Below are 19,153 nucleotides of genomic sequence, written 5' to 3' on the forward strand. Positions count from 1 at the left end.
TGTAAAGCGATTTTAAATTACATTTGTGCCTTTGCGACTAACAATGGGCTGCAGAGATTAAATTGACTTGCCAAATTCTTTGTTAGCGAACTCTCCGCTTTTGTTTGTCTGCCCATTTTCGGGTTAAACCCACTGAATCTGCTGGATCTGAGCGGCATCAAACTGGTCCATAAGCCCGGCGACCGTCTGACGCCGCCGATGTCGACTTTCACGATCCGGTTCCGCGGTGATCAGCGAGTGACGTGAATTAAACATAGAAAAATCATAGTAAACACTGCTATCGGATTTTAGCTTCCCCCAAAACAACCTTTAATTATGCGAATTTTGGCAAAAAAGAAAAGAAACAATAAACAAGAGAGGAAGAGCCGGGGCGAAAACAAAACGCAAAATGCCAGCTAAGGTCGCAGCTGCCGGAGAACCTGCACTAGATCCCCAGATGGACCACGAGGCCAGGGTTATGGTAGCTAGGAATTCCCAAATCGTAGTCGCTAATTTAACTTGCTGTCGGTGGCGAATAAAATATTCATTTAAAGTTCGATGATCGATGGAGTTACTTGGTCTACATTCAGCTTTTAGACTATTTGCTTAACTGACAGTAACTATTAGGCGATGTGTTGAGAAATATTAGGTTTTCATACACAATGTTTAGGCTTTATTTTTTGGTTATTGTATGTTTTCTTTAAATTCAAAGTTTCCTAAATGCTATTTATTTTGATAAAAACTAATTCATAAATGAAACAAACCGACTGTGCCCGTTAATTCAAATCTGTGTTCAAAAAAGTCTGGCAACGCAGCACCGCGACTTGTGGTCTGGCAACACTTGGCTATTTAAAGTTTATAAGCTTATAAGCTTTTCTAACTTGAAATAAGCTAAACTGGCCTCACTGCTGGCAAAACTTACGCAAATGTTCCAATTGGACACCGGCGCATTGCGTTAATTCCGTAATATTTTCCTTTTTGGATGCCAAGACGATAGCGAACCGTAATTAAATTTGTCGCCAGGTAGTGCGACATTTAGGCGAGGGTGGATACGGAAGGAAGCAGGACGTAGTTTGTCTCGAAACCGGACATCAACAGGTGCGGCGTCATGGCAGAAGTGAAGGACTGGCGGCCTTTTTTTTACGGCGGCGTTGCATCGATCACCGCGGAATTCGGTAAACAAAAACAGTGGTGGTGACACCTTCCTCTGCCCCGCCAGCCGGCTAGTCACTAGTCTGGGCTACAGCGGAATCAGACTGCTCCTAATCTGTCCAGCGAATCTTTTGTAAACAAACATTTACGTATTTTACATTGCAGGCACTTTTCCCATCGACACCACCAAGACGCGCCTCCAAATCCAAGGTCAGAAAATCGACCAAACTTTCTCGCAACTGCGATATCGCGGCATGACCGATGCCTTTATGAAAATCTCCCGCGAGGAGGGTCTCAGGGCTCTGTATTCCGGGTAAGAATGTTGGGTATCTCCACTCCACGCGCACACTGTCACATCATGGGTCCATCACAGCAGTGGCTTCTTATCGTCGCAAACGTGTGACGGTCACGTGTTCGTCCGCTGGGGAGAATTATAATTATAATAAGGGGAAGCACAGTAGGCTCTTTGTACAAGGAACTTTAAAGTGTAAACTATGCATTAGGGAATTTTATGATAGAATAATTTGATATGTAGATACAGCTATTTATAGGAATAGCCTGTGCTTATAATTTTTACTGTATAAACAGACATTTATTGATAAGGAATGCTCGCGGTGGGCCAAAAGTTTAATCAGTCAGCGAACTTTGCCCTGCTGTCTGCTAACCCATTAGACTTTGTATCTGAAACTGATACCAGGGCAAAGCATCATTGTGGACCTGATAATTTAATTTTATTTATAATTGCCTTAAGCATTTTAATGAATAATTTTCTTTTCTACTGCAGCATTTGGCCAGCGGTGTTGCGACAGGCCACCTATGGCACCATCAAGTTTGGCACTTACTATACACTCAAGAAACTGGCCAACGAGCGCGGTTTGCTGACGAACGAGGATGGAAGCGAGCGAGTCTGGAGCAACATACTCTGCGCTGCTGCTGCCGGAGCCATCTCCTCGGCCATCGCCAATCCCACAGATGTACTGAAGGTGCGCATGCAAGTGCACGGGAAGGGTCAGCACCAGAGCCTGCTGGGCTGCTTCGGAGAGATATACAAGTATGAGGGCGTCCGTGGACTGTGGCGCGGCGTGGGGCCAACGGCTCAGCGTGCTGTGGTTATCGCATCTGTGGAGCTACCCGTCTATGACTTTTGCAAGCTGCAGCTGATGACCGCCTTTGGAGATCACGTGGCCAATCATTTCATGTAAGTGACACTGTAGAGTACCTTTTAAGTTCCTCGTAAATAAATCGTTTCAATTGCAGCTCAAGCTTTATTGCCAGTCTGGGCAGTGCCATAGCCTCAACCCCCATCGATGTCATCCGGGTAAGTAGTAGCGTAGATTGGTGCGACTTTAGAAACCGAGATTTGTTTTCGTCTCCACAACAGACCCGCCTGATGAACCAGCGGCACGTGAGCATGTCGATAAACGGCGTCGTCACGGCAGCAGCCACACCAAAGCTATACAGTGGGAGCCTCGACTGCGCCGTGCAGACGATCAGAAACGAGGGACTCCTAGCCCTTTACAAGGGATTCATACCCACTTGGGTCAGGATGGGACCGTGGAACATCATTTTCTTCATCACGTACGAGCAACTTAAAAAGTACTAGCACCAGCGAGGAAATCCCAGTACAAGCGTAAAACCAAAAAGATCAGATCTGCTGCCAGACCTGGCATAACTCTTAGAATACAGTTGAAGGGTCACTAAAGTGCCTGTCTCATTCTGGCTATCCGATAGCCTCCGACCTGCTCTAGTGTCACTTTGCCCTGGGCAACCCAGAGTGACAACGATTTGTCGCATTTAAAATGTTGGCGTTTTCAAGTATTTGTGAATCCGACTGCCCTCGGGCCCACCCGCGAAGTACACACTATTTAGCTTAAGTGAGCTTTTAAATTAATTACCTATGGCTAGTTAAACAAAAACTATTTGTAATTGCATTTTGTATTAGACGCGCATTTGGATTGTTCGAGGTTTAGGCATTATCAATTGTATTACATGTGCATCCTCTGCTGTAAATATATGCATTTTGTAATATGTGCTGTGTTTCTCCAAATACAGAATGTACAAAAATAAATACAAATAAACAGTTTGTTGGAAATCTCAATTAAAGCTGGCGTTTGAATTAATTGGGCAACAACCTTATCTACCATTAGGACCTGTCGTGTTTTACGCTCCAAAAGAAACGGCTACTTTAGTAAATGTAACTTTATAATAAATAACTATGATCAGTAAGTATAATTTTACTAAAATATAAGTAGGAGCATGGTGAATCGGTGGACTATATATATACATAAATATAGCTGCCGTAGGAACAATAGAAAATTTTTAAGACAACAATTATAACTTTTCCAGTTTTCAACAGATTTTTATTAAATTTAATATATAGCCATAATATATGAATCTAAAATTTTGTGTTATATTTAATGGAAATCGGACTACTATATCATTTAACTGTCATGGGAATGATCTAGAAATGTATTCAATTAAAAATTATAACTGATTCAGGGCATTATAATTTTAGTTAGAAGCTTACAATGCAGTGAAGGAGTCATTTTCGACCCCATAAATCATATATATTCTGGATCCGCATCAACAGGAGAGTCGATCTAGCCATTCCCGGTCAAAAAATTAATTTTTCCTGATTTAAAATCAATGCATATTAAGTTTAGTTATGGTTTTATTAACTTTGTATTATTTTATACAATATATACGAACATTAAAGTTTCACCACCATTTTCCCATAATATTTAAACGATTCAAAATGTGATAATTTTTTCTTTCCTTTCTGATATCGATAACAACCCATAGCTTCGCGATCTATAGCTTTCCAACACTAAAAAATGCTTCTTAAAAAAGTTTGAAGTCATTTTGTAAAAAGCGCTTAAAATGGATTTTTATTCAGTTCTTTCAACTGGCGCCGAAATTGAAGTTAGTACTCATATTAATACCCTACCGATCCACATGATAAACCCCCATTTTCAGTTCGTAACCGAGGAGTTCGCTATGGCTTTCCTAAAAGCTGTGACCTCTGATCCAGAAAATTGGGTCACAAGAGTGTCGCACCGTTTCGTGGGCCAATGCTTCCGGGTGCTGGGCCTCAGATTCAACGTGGCCGAAGAGGACTCCTTTTGGACGCAGGATCATTCGTACCGCACCGACAACCCCAACTATATTTTCAATCCTGATCTAAAACTGATGGACGATGTGCAGGCTTTCTTTAAAGAGTTGCCCTTATTATTGTCGCACTACGCATCCGCTTTGAAATTGGATGTGGAAAATTGTCGGTTCGATCGGCTCACCCATCCGGTGTCCGCATACCTGCGGGTGGTGATCGTCTGGATGAAGGTGGTGCACTCCATTTCCGGTAGCATGCAGCTAACCAGCGTCACTTCCGCGGATCGTTTTCTCTGCGAGCCATTGGCCAGGATGTGTGAGCACCATTTAAATAACAAGACTATTCCATATCTAAAAATCTTTCAGCGTTTTATATTTTGAACGGATTGGTAATTCTGCTGCCCAAATACGCTCATTTTGACGGTCTCAAGGAGATTTGTCTGAGCCTCGCCGTGGATGTTCGCTATGGAATCTTGTGAGTGACCTGGCAAAAGCTACATTTAATTACTTATGAATGATTACAGCTATCAGGCAACCTGCGAAGTGGTTCTGAGACCCATGCTGGACATGTTTGAGGTGTACTACAAGACCTTCTGCGGCGTGGAGAAGTCAGCCCTCGATTTTGTCTTTTGCATCCTCACCGTTCAGGTAGGAGCCAATCCATTAACCATGGATTACTTACATATAGCTTAATTTTCAGATGGACGAGCCCAATAGTTACATCGAGGCCTACGAATTCCTTGAGATTATGATCGAGCAGTTCGCCAAGAGCATGGAGCGGGATCAAGACAACCATTTGTATCTGCGTCTGTTCACCAATGAGCTGATCACCGATAAATATATGGCAGTGATCTTCGAGACACTCAAAACGAGCAATTCCAAGCGCCTGCTCATGACAGCACTTAAGTATCTGATGACTCTTCAAAAGTAAGCCGTCCTTTATCTATATATAAACTATATATATTCCCTAATACTCCTAAACAGACACTTGGTTACAGCGGAATGTTTTACGATCCGTTTTCACGAGATCTTGCTACAGCTTATATTGCGAGCTCCACTCTCTTTTTCGCTGGTCTCTTCAATGGCAGCCAAGGTCTATGTCAAGCTATCGCAACGAAAGTACCAGGAAGGGGATATATCCCTGCACATACTGGAAACGTACATTAAGTCGCAGGGGAATCCCCGAAAGAATCCGAGCTATGCCCAGTTTAGAAATGAGTTGGGCAGATATCTGAAAATTATTGCCACGCACTTTCCAGCGCTACATCGTTTTGAGACCTACTCAATTGTGCTCAGTGCTCGAGATGTGCGAATTGAATTAAGTCTTATAGCCGCTCAGTCCGTAAGCATTCTTTTTGAGCGCCTCATGGCAGAGTACTTAAAAATTCCGGAGGCTTGTGAGCAGATCAACATTTTTCTACACTGGTGGCCAGATCTTGTGCGGTCTGCATCTCACCAGACTGGCACTCGAGCTATACTTTACAGTATCTATGGTATGGTGGACTTTGTGGCAGTAGCTCAATTAGAGAAAGAGGTAAGAATTATAATATAGTATATATAGATTATATATAAGAAGAATAAAATATTTCGATTGTAGCTGCTCTTGACTTTGGAGCAGTTCTGCCTAGATAACTTCCTCAAAGACAACACCCTTAGCGAATCGGAGTTTCAAGGGCTCTACAGCAATATCTATCTTTCGGTGAATGCCACGGGAAATGATCTGATTCATACCTCAGCTGAGAATTATATACGAGAGGAACAGGCTCAATTGATGGCTTTATTGAATGAGAACGATACCGAAGATTCCCAAATGGTCGAGCTACTGGAGACTTATGCCAATAGTCTAAGACGTCTGCACTCCTTGCTTATTGTCAAAAAGTTTGATGTCCGTCATGTGGTGGACATCTATCCGACTCTGGTCAAGCTTCTGCTGGAGCAACGAGTTCAAAACAAAAGCCTAAGTAAGTGAGATGATACGGTTTCCGCATTAATTTATGTATTGCTTTTGATTTCAGTTTGTTATGGCAGCGAAAGCTTGGCTACCATGCTGGTCATGTTGTATGTAGCGCGAGATAAATCAGATAATGACTTTTGCGTTAGGATATTACTATTAGTGCACCAGCTCCTTGACTTCTGCAAGTCGGAACTTTCCAATTCTAATCTAGACTTTGTGCGAGCCAAGTTTCTATTCTGTTCTATTCTCATACTACACATTGGTAATCTTCCGGACTTGAGTCTGGATGATGCCACATATGGAACGCTTTTGGACTGGTTGCTGCAGCCTCCGAGAGATTCGGATCCCGAGTTACTCGTCGAAGGTTATGTGTCTGAGATGCATTTCGTCTTCCGACGGTTTTTGCAATCGAAACATTTGGTTTTGCCAAACAATCGTATCTGGAAGGTGTTGGTCCAATATAAAATGGTAAGACTCATGTTTTCCCTAAATCTCCCTGTAATTTGTTTTTTATTTTAAGTCTTCAACCGCCTTGAAATATCTGGACTTCGAATTGGAGCAACTCTTGGGTGTCCTATTAGAGCACCGCGTTCAAGGGTATATCCACTGCCTGCCAGTCATTCTGTTGCACGTAACCGGCGATAAGAACAACTCTAAAACTCGGGTGTCGTCTCTTTTAACTGCTCACCTGAGCATAATTGATAGGCATGTCACAGTTTTTGACTCCTGGGTTTTGAGATTGATCGTGTTTCAAGAATTGCTGCTTCTGTTGGTCAAAAACATGGGTGTTCGGCGATTGGAAGTGACCAGTTCACGTCAACGGAATCGGCTTCTGCCGCTACGAAGTGTTCTGCCACTGCTGACAGCCTTACGACTGCAGGAAAATCACTTCATGATCATGTAAGTTTTAGTTAATTAATTTCTTCCCCTAACGTAAATCAGAATTTTCTTGTATGCAGTGCTAAATCGATTCACAGTTTGAAGGAAGAAGCTATGGGACCCGAGGAGACTATGGAAATTGAGAATTTTATAACCGAAATCAGTAAATTTAAATACCAGTGCGAGGATGAACATTTGTCTGTGGAAAATAACGATAATTTTGATGGTAAACTCACTTCTCTTCCACCTGGCCCACTAAGTTATTGGCAATACGAAGCTATGAAAGATCTTCAAGAGGGATAATAATACTATATAATTTTAAGACGATTTTCAATATGTTAATCATAATCATTTAAATATTTACTGAATTCCTGGTAGCACAAAGCGCTGATATTTCTTTTAAATATGTATAAGAATTATATACAGATTTAAGACGTTATTCTGTATCTTAATCATTAACATTCAAATATGTAGCAGAACACCCAACAAGTAAAGAAAACAAAAGTGAAAGCTAACTTTGAGAAGCCAAAGTGTTTGTTATACCCATAGGATTATAAGTTCGAATGTTCGATCATAACTAAGTCAAAAATTCATTAATTTCGATCCGGATAACATTTCTGTGCTAGTTTTTATATGGTTAACAAATCTGCATACTCAATTTAAAATTTCAAAGAATTTCAAAAACGAGAACATTTTTTTTCCTGCTAGATGTGGCTAGATAGACTCAGCTGTAAATGCTGATCAAGAATATATATGATTTATAGGGTCGGAAACGACTCTTCTTTGCTTTACAAGCTTCTGACTGAAATTATAATACCCTGCAAAGGTATAATTATATAGCAAAATTTATAGTTAAGTTAGACTAGTAACTTATACGTTTGTAGATATCCTTAATAAAAATTGCTGTATCACTTTAAATTAAAGTTAATTAGGGTTCATGGCAGTAAGGGAATAAATTGAAAACTAATAGCATAGATAGCACAGCTAAATCTAGATCAAGGCCTGATCCCTCTTATAGCATCTACATATATAAATAATATAATTGTCATTGTTCAGACTTACCCCGGTAGATTACACACTGTTATCCATTTTCATCAATTCCATATTCCTTTCAGTGTATATTTATATTCCTGGTGACTCCAATTAGGCTTCTCATGTAAACATCCACGTCATCTCATTCCTGGTTATCCATTGGTCCGGTAATATATTTGGGGTCGGAGTTAATCACTATCACTGCCACTATCACAATCGATGTTATCACTGCAGGTGCCACGGACAGACTAAGGGCGGCGCGCCGCTAGCGACCCTCTATTTATAGTCCGCGAGGCAAGAGAACCGAGAAAGTGTGAGCGAGAGAGTAAGGGAGAAAGAGGCATCTGTAGAGGCTAGGCTGCGAGAGGGAGAGAGTAAGAGGTACCTCTTGAGCTACACATAAACAACTAACGATAGAGAGAGAGGGAGAGTGGGAGGGCATTTTCCGATCGCTCCTATATTAGCTATATGATATAGTCGTTCGATCCGGCTCATTCAGTGACTGCCGCCGATTCGTTTTAAAGCTTCAAAACTCAGAGACTAATTTGTGTATAAACGGAGAGATGGACATGGCTAAATCGATGCTGATCAAGAATATATATACTTTATATAGTCGGAAATGACTTGCAAATTTCTACTTAAATTAAATATAATACCCTCCAGAGGTAAACAAATTCATAAACCAAAGTTATCATTGCAGCTATGGAAAAGCTTTCTCCTGGAACGTATAGATTGAAAATAAAGTATAAATCAGTACCAAGTTTTGTAACATTTAAAGATACTATGGCAGCAAATATAGATGTAGATCATACAACGCGTGAGACTGCCGAAGAGCGGGTGGAGTGGAAGTCCCTGGTCCTTTGGCGTCGTCCTTGGAAGACCTTAAAGTATGGAGTCATTGAAATCTATCGGTTCCTCCTTTACGCCTACAACAAGTTAATGAGCAAATGGCTCCTAGGAATTTTGATGTTTCTCGGAATTATAGTGATCCTTCCAGGCCCTCATGCCTATTACGCGGATTTTTGTAAGAATTACCTTGGATTCGCGGTCTACTGGCTGTTCCTGGGAATGCTCACATCTGTGGGATTCGGAGCTGGGCTGCACACCTTCCTGCTCTATCTGGGTCCTCACATAGCCGCCGTTACTCTGGCAGCCTACGAGTGCGGTACCCTGAACTTTCCGGCTCCACCGTATCCGGACAAGAAGATTTGTCCCCCAGAGCCCTACAAGCATCAGGAATTTGATGTATGGGTAATCCTGTCAAAGGTCCGACCGGAGGCACTATTCTGGGGCTTGGGCACGGTCCTGGGAGAGTTACCCTCATACTTTGTGGCACGTAGCGCCCGGCTTTCGGGTGAGATTGAGGACGCGGAGACGGTGGGCAACAGAAGACATGATGGTAGCCCAAGTCTGCTGGAGCGGGTCAAGCAGTTGATAGCAGAACGGATGGGACGAGTGCCCTTTGTGACAATCCTGATAGCCGCGAGTCTGCCCAATCCTCTGTTTGACATAACTGGCATCATTTGCGGCCACTTCCTGGTGCCCTTTTGGAGGTTCTTTGTGGCCATCTTGATTGGCAAGGCTTTAATCAAGGCCACCATCCAGCAGGTGTGCGTCATTATGGCATTCACCGATGATCTGGTGGAGAAAATAGCGAAACGTCTGCTCAAGGTGCCCTATCTTGGACATTCGATGAATAATCTCATCCTGGGGGTTTTACAGTCCACCAAGCAGCAGATGCACGGGGGCAGCAAATCAGAGCCCCAGTATATCTTCTTAGTTGTGGTACGGGTCTTCGAATTCTTGGCCTTCGTCATGGTGATATTCTTCGTGGTTTCCTCACTCAATTGTCTGGCCCAAGTCCACTGCAGGCGGCAACAGAAGGAACAGCGCAAGAGACGCGATCTGGAGATGATTCTATATTCCGACACAGAGGAACTCTTAACAGAGGACGAGTTGATCGTCTAAGTGGTTATTTTTGGTTGATTTTATCAGTATATTTATTATTATTTTATCGGAACAAAATTGGCTTACCATCGAATCCATTCTTACTCTTATAAGCGAAACAAGAATCAAGTTAACGTTTTATATTCTTTATTTTTATTATAATTAGTTTCATTTGGATTTGGGTTCTGTTCTTGCATTGTCTGATCGTTTGGTGTGTGTTCTGTTTGTTGTTGTTCTGACTGTGTATTTTGTTGTGTTTCAATGCCATCGTAATTATTATCATTGTACAAGTACATTTATATTCAACAGCAATTTAACACAAAGCTAAGCATTTCTTACGCATCCCCTTTCCTAGGCTTTTAATCATTCATTCTGGTTAGTTATTGTTGTTTTTTGCTGGTAGGTATTGGTAAAATCTCATTACTTTTAGTTTTTTTCGTTTTGTTATTTAACCAAAGTGATAAACTCTAAAAATTGTGGACCTTTTGCCTTTTTGGATACCGTAATCAGGATGTGGATATTAATATTCCCTAGAGGATTATCGATTCTATTGCCCAATTTCGCATAACATTTGCTCTTTCGGATGTATACCTAGTCGATCTCTATACTTAACTACCTTCAATCCCATAGTAATCCATACCATCGAGTCGAGGCTCCAACAAACCCATCCACACAAAAAATTATGAGCTCTCAATTTATGATATTCTACTGAACTCAAGAGCCTTGATATACCTAATTGAGTCCTGGCTATGGATTGCGGGGGCGAAGCAGGGGGCTTTCCATAGATTTCGATCTTGCTTTTGCTTTTATTTAAGTACAATACATACAGACATGTAAGTACCATAAATATACATACATATACTAAGTAGAGTTCGACTAATTGTGGCAAAGACTGTGTTGAAGGTAAAAAAAATGAATTGTAACACATTGTAACACTTACACTGGGAGAAACGAAAAGCTCATCCCAACATCACCATCCCCATCCACACTCCCTAATTAGCTTTTACAAAACCATATCTCTGGGACATCTCTGGCGGAGATCGATGGATCAATCAGGGTTTTATACCAATTGGATCGATCGATCGATCACTTATCCAATTGCCTCCGTTTTCGATTGATTTGTATTTAGGTAAATATGTATGTATATTTTAACTACACTCATATACGTAAGTACGACATGATCTAACCGATTTTCACCAGTGCTGGGGAGTAGGCATGCGATTACGAGTACAATTACGATTAGATATTACAATACAATCTTGCCTAAACGTTTTACTTGTTTACTTGACGCATAATTTCAGTATTCCATATTCCTGTATTGCATAAACTAGCTTTGTGGTTATTCAGTTTGTTATTTAGTTTCAATTATTATCGTCGTTTTTGTTTTAAGTAATTAAGATTAATTTGTTGCCATGTATGGTATGGTATGAATGCGGCCTCAGCTCATACCCATAACGTATGCTCATCGCCATTCGCTTCTAAAATTTGACGCCTAATACAATTTGCTTATAAGTTTCGGTTAAAAATTCAATTTATCATAATACATCATAATACCATTTTCCTATAATTTATGATATATATATATATTATAGTATAAGACGCTTGTATGTATGTAGTTTTACAATCGAAAGAAAGAAGGAAGGAATTCGGGTTACAAAGAAGAGAGACTTTCAGCGGAAATTATGCCTAGGAGTTAGTTAGTTAATTTAGTTTTCGGGGTTTTTGTTTTCTTCACTTTACAGCTAAGTACAAAACTAATTTAATTTAATTTGACTTAATCGCACTGATCGGGCTGAACACATGCTACCTAACAAACACTCTGTTTAGTGTTTAATTTTTGCCCCTATCTGCATATAATTTATGTTTCATTTATTTTCTGGCTTAGCAAAACGGGAAAGTAGGTATTATTCTGGAAAAAGAAAACTCGAGGATACGCAAAAAACTGGGCCTGGGCCTATGGAAGTATTTCGAAAGACAAATATTTTTGTATAGCAGCGGAAAAAGTTCTTACATATTGCTTCTTAGTATAAGTATTATCTGTATTCTTGTAGTATGTACGATATATTTAAAAAAATATTAACGGCGGGAAGTACTACAATCATTTTGAAGCATTTTAGTTTGGTTTTCTCAAGTGACTCCTCCTCCTATGCACATTGTCGTCAAATATAATATGTATATGATCGTTATCATTCGATTTTGTAGCAAAATGTATTCAATTTTAACTCGGTTTTACGTTTAATTTTGTGTAGAATCCCATTTCGGTTGTTGATTGTAGAAAATTGTATTCGTATTCGGACACTTCTGTAGATTAAAATGCACCATGCACCACGACATCGTCTCAATTTAGTTGTATCAAAAGCAAAAGTTTTCACTGTATTGTCCTTAATGTCTCAGAATATTTCCGCTTAGCATGGGTTTCGGTTTCGATATCGCTTTTTATTCGGCTCCTTAATGAGGTCCTTGAATGAGTGAGTCTCTCGGTGAAATGTTTGCTTCTTTCGGAGTCTCCTCGTGGACAATGGAAAGTGGCGGTGAAGTATTCAGGAGGTGACACAGTTTTAATCGAAGTTTCCGTTTAATGACATTCGGTTTCTGTTTCCTTTTTTTTATTTTGTAAGTAAGTATGTGAGTATATTGTCGACTACTTATGTACATCCCTTGTTTTGTTGATCTTCTTGTGTCCATTTTGTGATTAGAATTCAGCTTAGTTTTTTTGTTTTGTTTTGGTAAAAACATTCAGTTATCTCAAATTGTTTAGATTCGGAAGTTGTATATTAATGACAGTGTTCGGTTATTCATGTTGAGCTTTAATACTTCTTACGGTTTTTCTGTTTCTCGGTTTTCTGTTCACAATTCATTTAAATGCTTACGATTGTTCCTTTCAGAATCTGTGACTATCTCCGGATTCGTTATACAATATCTTTAATGTTACTTTTCAACTGTGCACGTATCGAACGCAATCCGCAATGCAATGCAAACTGACTTTATAATCGAAGATCAATAGTTATTCCATCTGCCTAATTATGCCATCTAAACGTAAATAATTACTCTAAATAAATGCCAACGTATGTACTTGCACCAAACTTATGATAGGGATTCAGGGCCAGGTTCAGGTTAAGGATCTTGTTTTAGCCAGCGTGCAGTGTTAATCAGTTAAATTATAATTGATATATATATTTATAGACTATGTACAGATGCATTGGTTATCCGACAGGACCGGCAAGTCCTGCCCAATGCGTTCGAGTCTCTGCTTGGGTACGAGGAGAGATCTCTATATAATACACCCTGCGCGGTGATGTCCACACTAATTGTTGTTAAATATAGTCGTACAGTCCTGAAAACGGAATGGAATTAATATATATAAATGGTAAAACATTCAGTAATACCTACTTCATTTAATGCTCTGCAAATATCCATAAATTTTTCTTAATAAAGTACAGATTATTGTGCTCAAGTCAATTGGTTGTTTCGCAAATGCTCTCAGACTTTGGTCCTAGACGAACCATTCGTCCTTTTGCGCAGCGCCTGCGGCGCCAGCTCCGGCAATGTTCGTCTGGCTGAGCCCGGCGGAGTTATGCGATAGATCTTGACCTAATTGACGGAATTTGCCAAGCACCAAATGGGACGGACTTTGGTGGCCATCTTCAAGTAGCTGTGTGGAGTGCGGTGGTACCCGGATGGTCCCGCAGGGTGATGCCAGTTTCCCGACGTCGGCAGCTGGGTATGCTCCCGCGTCAGCGTTCCGCCGACACTGATGCCATGGTAGTGCAGATGTTTCGACGAACCATTCGTGTCGGCATTGTGGTGCACTGGAAGGATCAAGGGGTTAAATTAGATTTAATTAGGATATTTTCTATAGAATGATCTTACATTGGAGTGCGGTGTTCTGATTGGCGGCATTCTCGTCCTGTCGCCGGCACACACAAATGGCCACGGCCACGATGAGGGCACTGAGCACCAGGAGTACGCCCACAACAATCAGGACGAACCAGGTCATGTCCATGCCAAAGACTGTGCTACTCGCCTCACCTGAAAGAAGGGAAGGAAGGGATGTAATCTAGGTAGCCATTTAAAACCCCAAATTGAGTTTAAGACTTACTCTGGCAAAGATTCTGCACTGATTCATCCGAGTTGTCGCCGCAATGATTGACACCATCGCACAACAGATCGGGATGGATGCAAAACTCGCGGGTGGCACAGGTAAAGTCCTTGCAGGTGTGCTCTATGGACAGGGAAAAAAGAATAAGAACAATTAGCTTACGTAATCAGGATCGATTTTCTTCACTTACTGGGATCCTTCACCGATGTAATCACCAACTTGAACCCATTCGCATCCGTTCCCCAGCCATCGGTCACGTACTTCAGAGTCACAAAGTTCGTGCGCGTCAGGAGCGCGTTGACGGTATTCTTTGTGTTTCGACAGGAGATGTCAATCTGCAAATGCAAAGTATCCACAAATTAGTATCTGCTGGTTTATCATCAATTACACTAACGAGCAAACACCGTGTATATATGCAAATGAGCGTCTCTCTGTGATTTATATCCCAACAAAATTGCATTGCAATAACGCTTGTCAGGGGAATTATACATTTGTTAACGACAGCATTTAGACGTGATTATATGTCTGACATCAATTCTTTATGTCTTGACTCAAGTGGATTGATTTATAGTCTCTACTACTGGAAACAAGGAGGTTTAACAAAGTTTAACTTAACATCTCAAGTAATAAATAAAGGAAATTAAGCTTTTCAGACTGTGTAGCAACTCCTTGTTTAAGTTTGGACCAATCAATCGCTTGGCATAAAGAGGCCCAGCATCCAAGCCCGCTTAAATTGCAGGCCACGTATTGATGTGCTCTGATTCTGCGGTTAATTGGACGTGAGTATATGTGCAATACGATGCTGCTTTCAAGGCAATCAGAAGGTGACGGATGGCAGCAGGTGAGCAGGAGATGAAGCATCATATGGAGCATCGCTTTTGGCTCCCACGACACCTGTCCTTTGGGCCCGCATGCAAATGTGCAACAGTCTGGGCGGCATAATGGAAATTAAGACCAATTTACACCCGGGAAAATACTTTCCTTATAGAAGAGAATAATAGAGAAAATGTCTTGCAAAATATTGTAAAATAAATGAGTACACCTTATTTATAAGGTTATAAATTTGTAGATCAATTTGTGAGTAACAAATAAATTGAAACCTTTGAAAGCACACTTTATAAACTTAATAATCTTACATTCTCAGTAAAATGTATTCCTTAAATTGTAAGGGAAAATTATGCTTTCAATAATGTATTATTTCATCAATGTTTCATTGCCTTATTGATGAGCTACAGGAACATGTACGTTTCCACTTAGATTTCACATTTAATTTGCACAGTTTGGTAAACTTTCTCCACTGTAGTCTGCGCTGGTTGGCCACCTTATCGTCATCGCCATCGTCATCCGCATCCTCATCACCGTCACTGCCGCCGCCGTTGCCGCAAAGCGTAAAATGATGATGATGTCTCCACCTCCTCTGCCACATCCTTGTGCCGGCTCCCTTTGGCACTCTTACCCCCACTCCCTGGCAATTCGTTTGGCACGTGTATGCGTCACGTCTCCTTGTTCATCACCAGACCCAGCTCCACCTCCAGCTCCAGCTCCAGCACCAACTCCAGCCCGATCCCCACCCGCAGTTGTGTAAATTTGTAATGTTGTTGGCTTTGGCTCATGAAAGTTCCACTGGGGGTTCATCAACGTTCCCAAAGCCGCCTTGTAGGCTTTGCTGTGGCTGCCTTTCTTGACACAGCGTCCTGGTCCTGCTTCGTGCTGCTGCTCCACCACCCTCATCCTTTCTCCTGGCATGTGTGTGTGTGTGTGTGTGTTGGGGTGTTCCTGCATCTTCGACGTGCCACGCTTTGTGGCATATTTTAATTTTGTTGCAGCCCGAAAATGCAAACTTTTCTCGGCTTCCTCCCCCCTTTTGGAGTTATCCTCCCCGTCGTCGTCGTCGTTGGTCTATGTGTGCTGGAAAATTTTAATTTTGGATTTTTGCGGCCACCGCCCAAACTTGATGCAGTGACAACTCCTTTTGTCAAAAACTATTTACATATTCGTAAAATTGTATTCTCACTCCCCAGGATCACCCACCTGCTTTGCTGCGGCCAAAAAGGAGGAGCAAAATTTACATACTTTTGCCACTTTGCAGGCTTTTGCTGGCGCCCAAGTGGAGCAAAGTGGTTCAAGCCAAAGTCAAATTCATAAATCCCGCCCAGCCGGGCAACTTACAAAGCAGCTTAGGTGGCAAATACCGCAAGTCGACTGATTCCCAACTTCTGCATCTTCAAATATGCACACAGGGAGGACTGTAGGTAGAGCGTTGCGGCGCTCAAAAGGATGTGCAGGAATGGTAACTGCAAAACAAGTCACTCGACAAATGTACACATCCGCCAAGGTACTTATCGGTATCATTTAGGTGTCAACCGACGTCCTGGGAGGACATCTTCTGCCCAGAGCCAGCTTATGATAAATGTGTGTGACCTCAAAGGGAGTGTCGCCAAGGAGAAGACCGCACAGTTACCGCAGTTGCAGTAGCATTTGTATCAAAGCTAGTCAAGAAGGCAACTCAGAAAGCCTTATAGTATATATTAAGTTTCTGTAAGTTTCCTTGGTCCTATTTAATTGGAGTCCAATAATTTATGGCATTAACCCTCTTGAGCATCGATAAGAGAGGCGAGCACTAATAAATACACCACAAATTACAACCTCTGAGGGCCGATGAGTGTGTCTTAATTTGACAGGCGGCATTGCACTGCTCCAATGGCCGAATGGGGCGATTCGGGTGATTCAGTGCCTCATCCATTCCCGATTGCTCTGGCCATGAAGGCGTACGTGCGTGCTGGCCTTGTTTGATTTAAAGGTTGTGGCCCCTTTCATTCCCATTCCGAATCCCAATCCCATTGCCATTTCTGGTCCATTGAGTGATGGTGGCGCCTGTTGAGCTCTCCGGTTTGTTGTCCTTGCCCGAGTCCTGAGTCCTCGTCGCTGATTTGGCAGAACGATTTTACGATACTTTCGCTTTTATGGCCCTTCCATTCGCCAGCTAACTTATTTACGATTTGGAGGGGGTTCCCCTCGAAATCACAGTTGACTTTGCCCTTGGACAATAACTGTCACTCGAACTCGCATCTCATGTACTTTCGGAGCCCTCATAATTAAGGTTAATTTCGAAGCCATCGATATTGATGTGGCTCGTTTTTGGCCCTCAATAATGCTACCAGTAGAATGTGTTCTCCGGGATAACGATGGGTTTGCTTTAGGAAGATGCAAAAACCCTGGGAAATGGCTTTCTTTACGATCTCATTTCAAATGCAATTTCCACTCGCTTCAAAGCTTTAGCTTTTTGTTACAAGGTTGAGATTTCGAAATGGTTATAACTTTGCTTTCATTTTCCGGAAGTTCAGAGCTGCCATTTTAGCATACTTTGAATTTAGATGGTTTCAAAGTTATGATACTTTGTTTATGGCTTATTTAAAATACATTTAAATCCCTTTAAAATGTAGAATGTGATAATTCCTCTTTGGGCCCCTCTAACCTGGCAACCAGCATGTCTTTTCCACTCAATGGGGACACTCGGATTCTCCGCCATGGAAGATGACAGAGCTTTGGCAGTGGCCCAGTGGCTGCGGGGAGGACCACAAGGACCTCAACTAGTGCCACCATCGCCACCAGGGAAAATTGGGTCGCGCCACACAGGCGACAGAAAGCGGCTGAAACATTTTTGTTTTCAGCTTTGGCACATCCAGTTTCAAGGTTTTCCCAGGAGAGAAAACGAGTGAGAGAGAGAGTGAGGGAAAGGCTGCCTTGGCTGGCATTTTTCTAATTTTCTAGCTCAACATTTTTTATGCATATTTTCTTTTCTATAGTGCCACTGTCGCCGCTTCCTTTGGCAAATAAAGGATTTGGCTTATGGGCGCTCTATTTGTGACCACTTTCCTTGGCTCACATTTCCAGCCAGTCCGCCGCTAAATAATGCATCACCGAGGGGGAGAGGTGGACCGCGGGGCTGTGTGAATGAAAAATGGAAATTGTTGCTGATAAAATCACAGAGCAGCTATCAGTAGAAGGAGCTGCGCCAGAAGCTGTTGCCGCATTGCAGCCGCAGTGGAAACCCCTTGCACCCGCAACTTGCCACATATCCTTGCTGGCTGTCATCATTGCGAATGTTGCAGCGACAAAATTATGCCTGCATGTGTGTCTGTGTGTGTGTGTGTGTGCGGAGTGCAGCATGTTGGCTGAACGGAAACCCCACAGGGATTGAACCTAAAATGTCAGAAGCATCAACGTGATCTGGATAATGCGGTAGCTGCGGCTGCCACTCCTCTATGCCACTGCCACTGCCACAGCTACTGCCTTTGCCTTTGCCTCTGCCTTTAGTTTGCCTGCAACAACAACAACAACAAATTGCAGGGGAATTCGATCAACCACCCACTCTTACCACCCACACCCACACATTCCTGCCCCATCTTCACCCACCTCCCTCTTTAGATGCGCCTTGGAGTGTCGCAAACTAAGCAATGATTGGCCTTAACTATCGACATGTGATGCCAGAACATATTTACATATATATGCAAGGATGTGGCATCATCGGATTCCTTAAACGTTACTTAACCGGGATACAGCACAGCTCCCAGGGATGTGGCATGTAATCGATAGGGGAATGCATCAATGGTTTCTCGCCCTCCCAGTGCAATTTCAAAAGGGAATTTAACAAGACATTACCGAAAAGCTTAGAATCGGGCTTAAATATTATTACTTAAAGTAAGTGAACTTCATTCTTAAATCAAACTCAATCAGAATTTAGTATTTAAAGTGATTTTAGCAAGACAACATGTCGTATACGTAATGCGTATACGTAATATTTGTCTACATATTTTACTATTTACATATTTTTATATTTTATTCCAAATAAAATGAGTGAACTTCATTCTAAAATAAAGCTCAATCAGAATTTGGTATTTAATGAGATTTTAGCAAGACAACATGTCGTATACGTAATGCGTATAGGTAATATTTGTGTACATATGTTTAAAAGTAAAAATTGTGCATAAAAACCACTCACA

At 41.7% G+C, this 19,153-nt stretch overlaps 4 protein-coding genes across 9 annotated transcripts in view; 3 read left to right on the forward strand and 1 right to left on the reverse strand.

Moving 5' to 3' along the window:
* The first annotated feature begins 830 nt into the window (after positions 1-830).
* Positions 831-3,229, forward strand: Bmcp (uncoupling protein Bmcp mitochondrial). 4 transcript variants are annotated; one of them, XM_086837940.1, is made up of 6 exons: positions 831-942; positions 1,003-1,154; positions 1,297-1,341; positions 1,916-2,329; positions 2,389-2,449; positions 2,513-3,229. In XM_086837940.1, the coding sequence occupies exons 4-6, from the start codon at positions 2,121-2,123 to the stop codon at positions 2,732-2,734; spliced, it is 492 nt and encodes a 163-aa protein (XP_086694066.1). In that variant the 5' UTR covers positions 831-942; positions 1,003-1,154; positions 1,297-1,341; positions 1,916-2,120; the 3' UTR covers positions 2,735-3,229. The 4 variants fall into 4 exon arrangements, with proteins under 4 accessions (XP_086694066.1, XP_020801867.2, XP_020801866.2 ...); XM_020946208.2 differs by having other exon boundaries at positions 832-942; positions 1,007-1,154; positions 1,297-1,444; XM_020946207.2 differs by having other exon boundaries at positions 851-942; positions 1,297-1,444.
* A 778-nt stretch (positions 3,230-4,007) lies between these two features.
* sunn (sisters unbound) lies at positions 4,008-7,499 on the forward strand. Its single transcript, XM_020946166.2, has 10 exons — positions 4,008-4,053; positions 4,108-4,555; positions 4,606-4,714; positions 4,764-4,887; positions 4,940-5,166; positions 5,224-5,773; positions 5,837-6,200; positions 6,255-6,661; positions 6,714-7,093; positions 7,153-7,499. Exons 1-10 carry the CDS (start codon positions 4,012-4,014, stop codon positions 7,373-7,375), a joined length of 2,874 nt encoding a protein of 957 aa, XP_020801825.2. The 5' UTR covers positions 4,008-4,011; the 3' UTR covers positions 7,376-7,499.
* Positions 7,500-8,769: 1,270 nt separating this feature from the next.
* On the forward strand, positions 8,770-10,582 carry LOC110178936 (vacuole membrane protein 1). Its single transcript, XM_020946233.2, has one exon. The coding sequence runs from the start codon at positions 8,807-8,809 to the stop codon at positions 10,070-10,072; it is 1,266 nt and encodes a 421-aa protein (XP_020801892.2). The 5' UTR covers positions 8,770-8,806; the 3' UTR covers positions 10,073-10,582.
* loaf (low-density lipoprotein receptor domain containing lost and found) overlaps positions 10,182-19,153 on the reverse strand; it is a 37,395-nt gene continuing 28,423 nt past the window's right edge. For all 3 annotated transcript variants that reach the window (XM_020946234.2, XM_086837976.1, XM_086837986.1), the window contains exons 4-8: positions 14,341-14,485; positions 14,151-14,273; positions 13,922-14,080; positions 13,442-13,860; positions 10,182-13,385 (exon numbers count right to left, since the gene is read on the reverse strand). In XM_020946234.2, the coding sequence (XP_020801893.2) occupies positions 13,643-13,860; positions 13,922-14,080; positions 14,151-14,273; positions 14,341-14,485 (645 nt within the window). In that variant the 3' untranslated portion in view covers positions 10,182-13,385; positions 13,442-13,642. The remainder of the gene's footprint in view (positions 13,386-13,441; positions 13,861-13,921; positions 14,081-14,150; positions 14,274-14,340; positions 14,486-19,153) is intronic.

The sequence above is a fragment of the Drosophila serrata genome, unplaced genomic scaffold (genome assembly GCF_035046125.1).
Source record: "Drosophila serrata isolate PLE 108 unplaced genomic scaffold, ASM3504612v1 contig_66, whole genome shotgun sequence".
Classification (NCBI taxonomy): Eukaryota; Metazoa; Arthropoda; class Insecta; order Diptera; family Drosophilidae; genus Drosophila; species Drosophila serrata.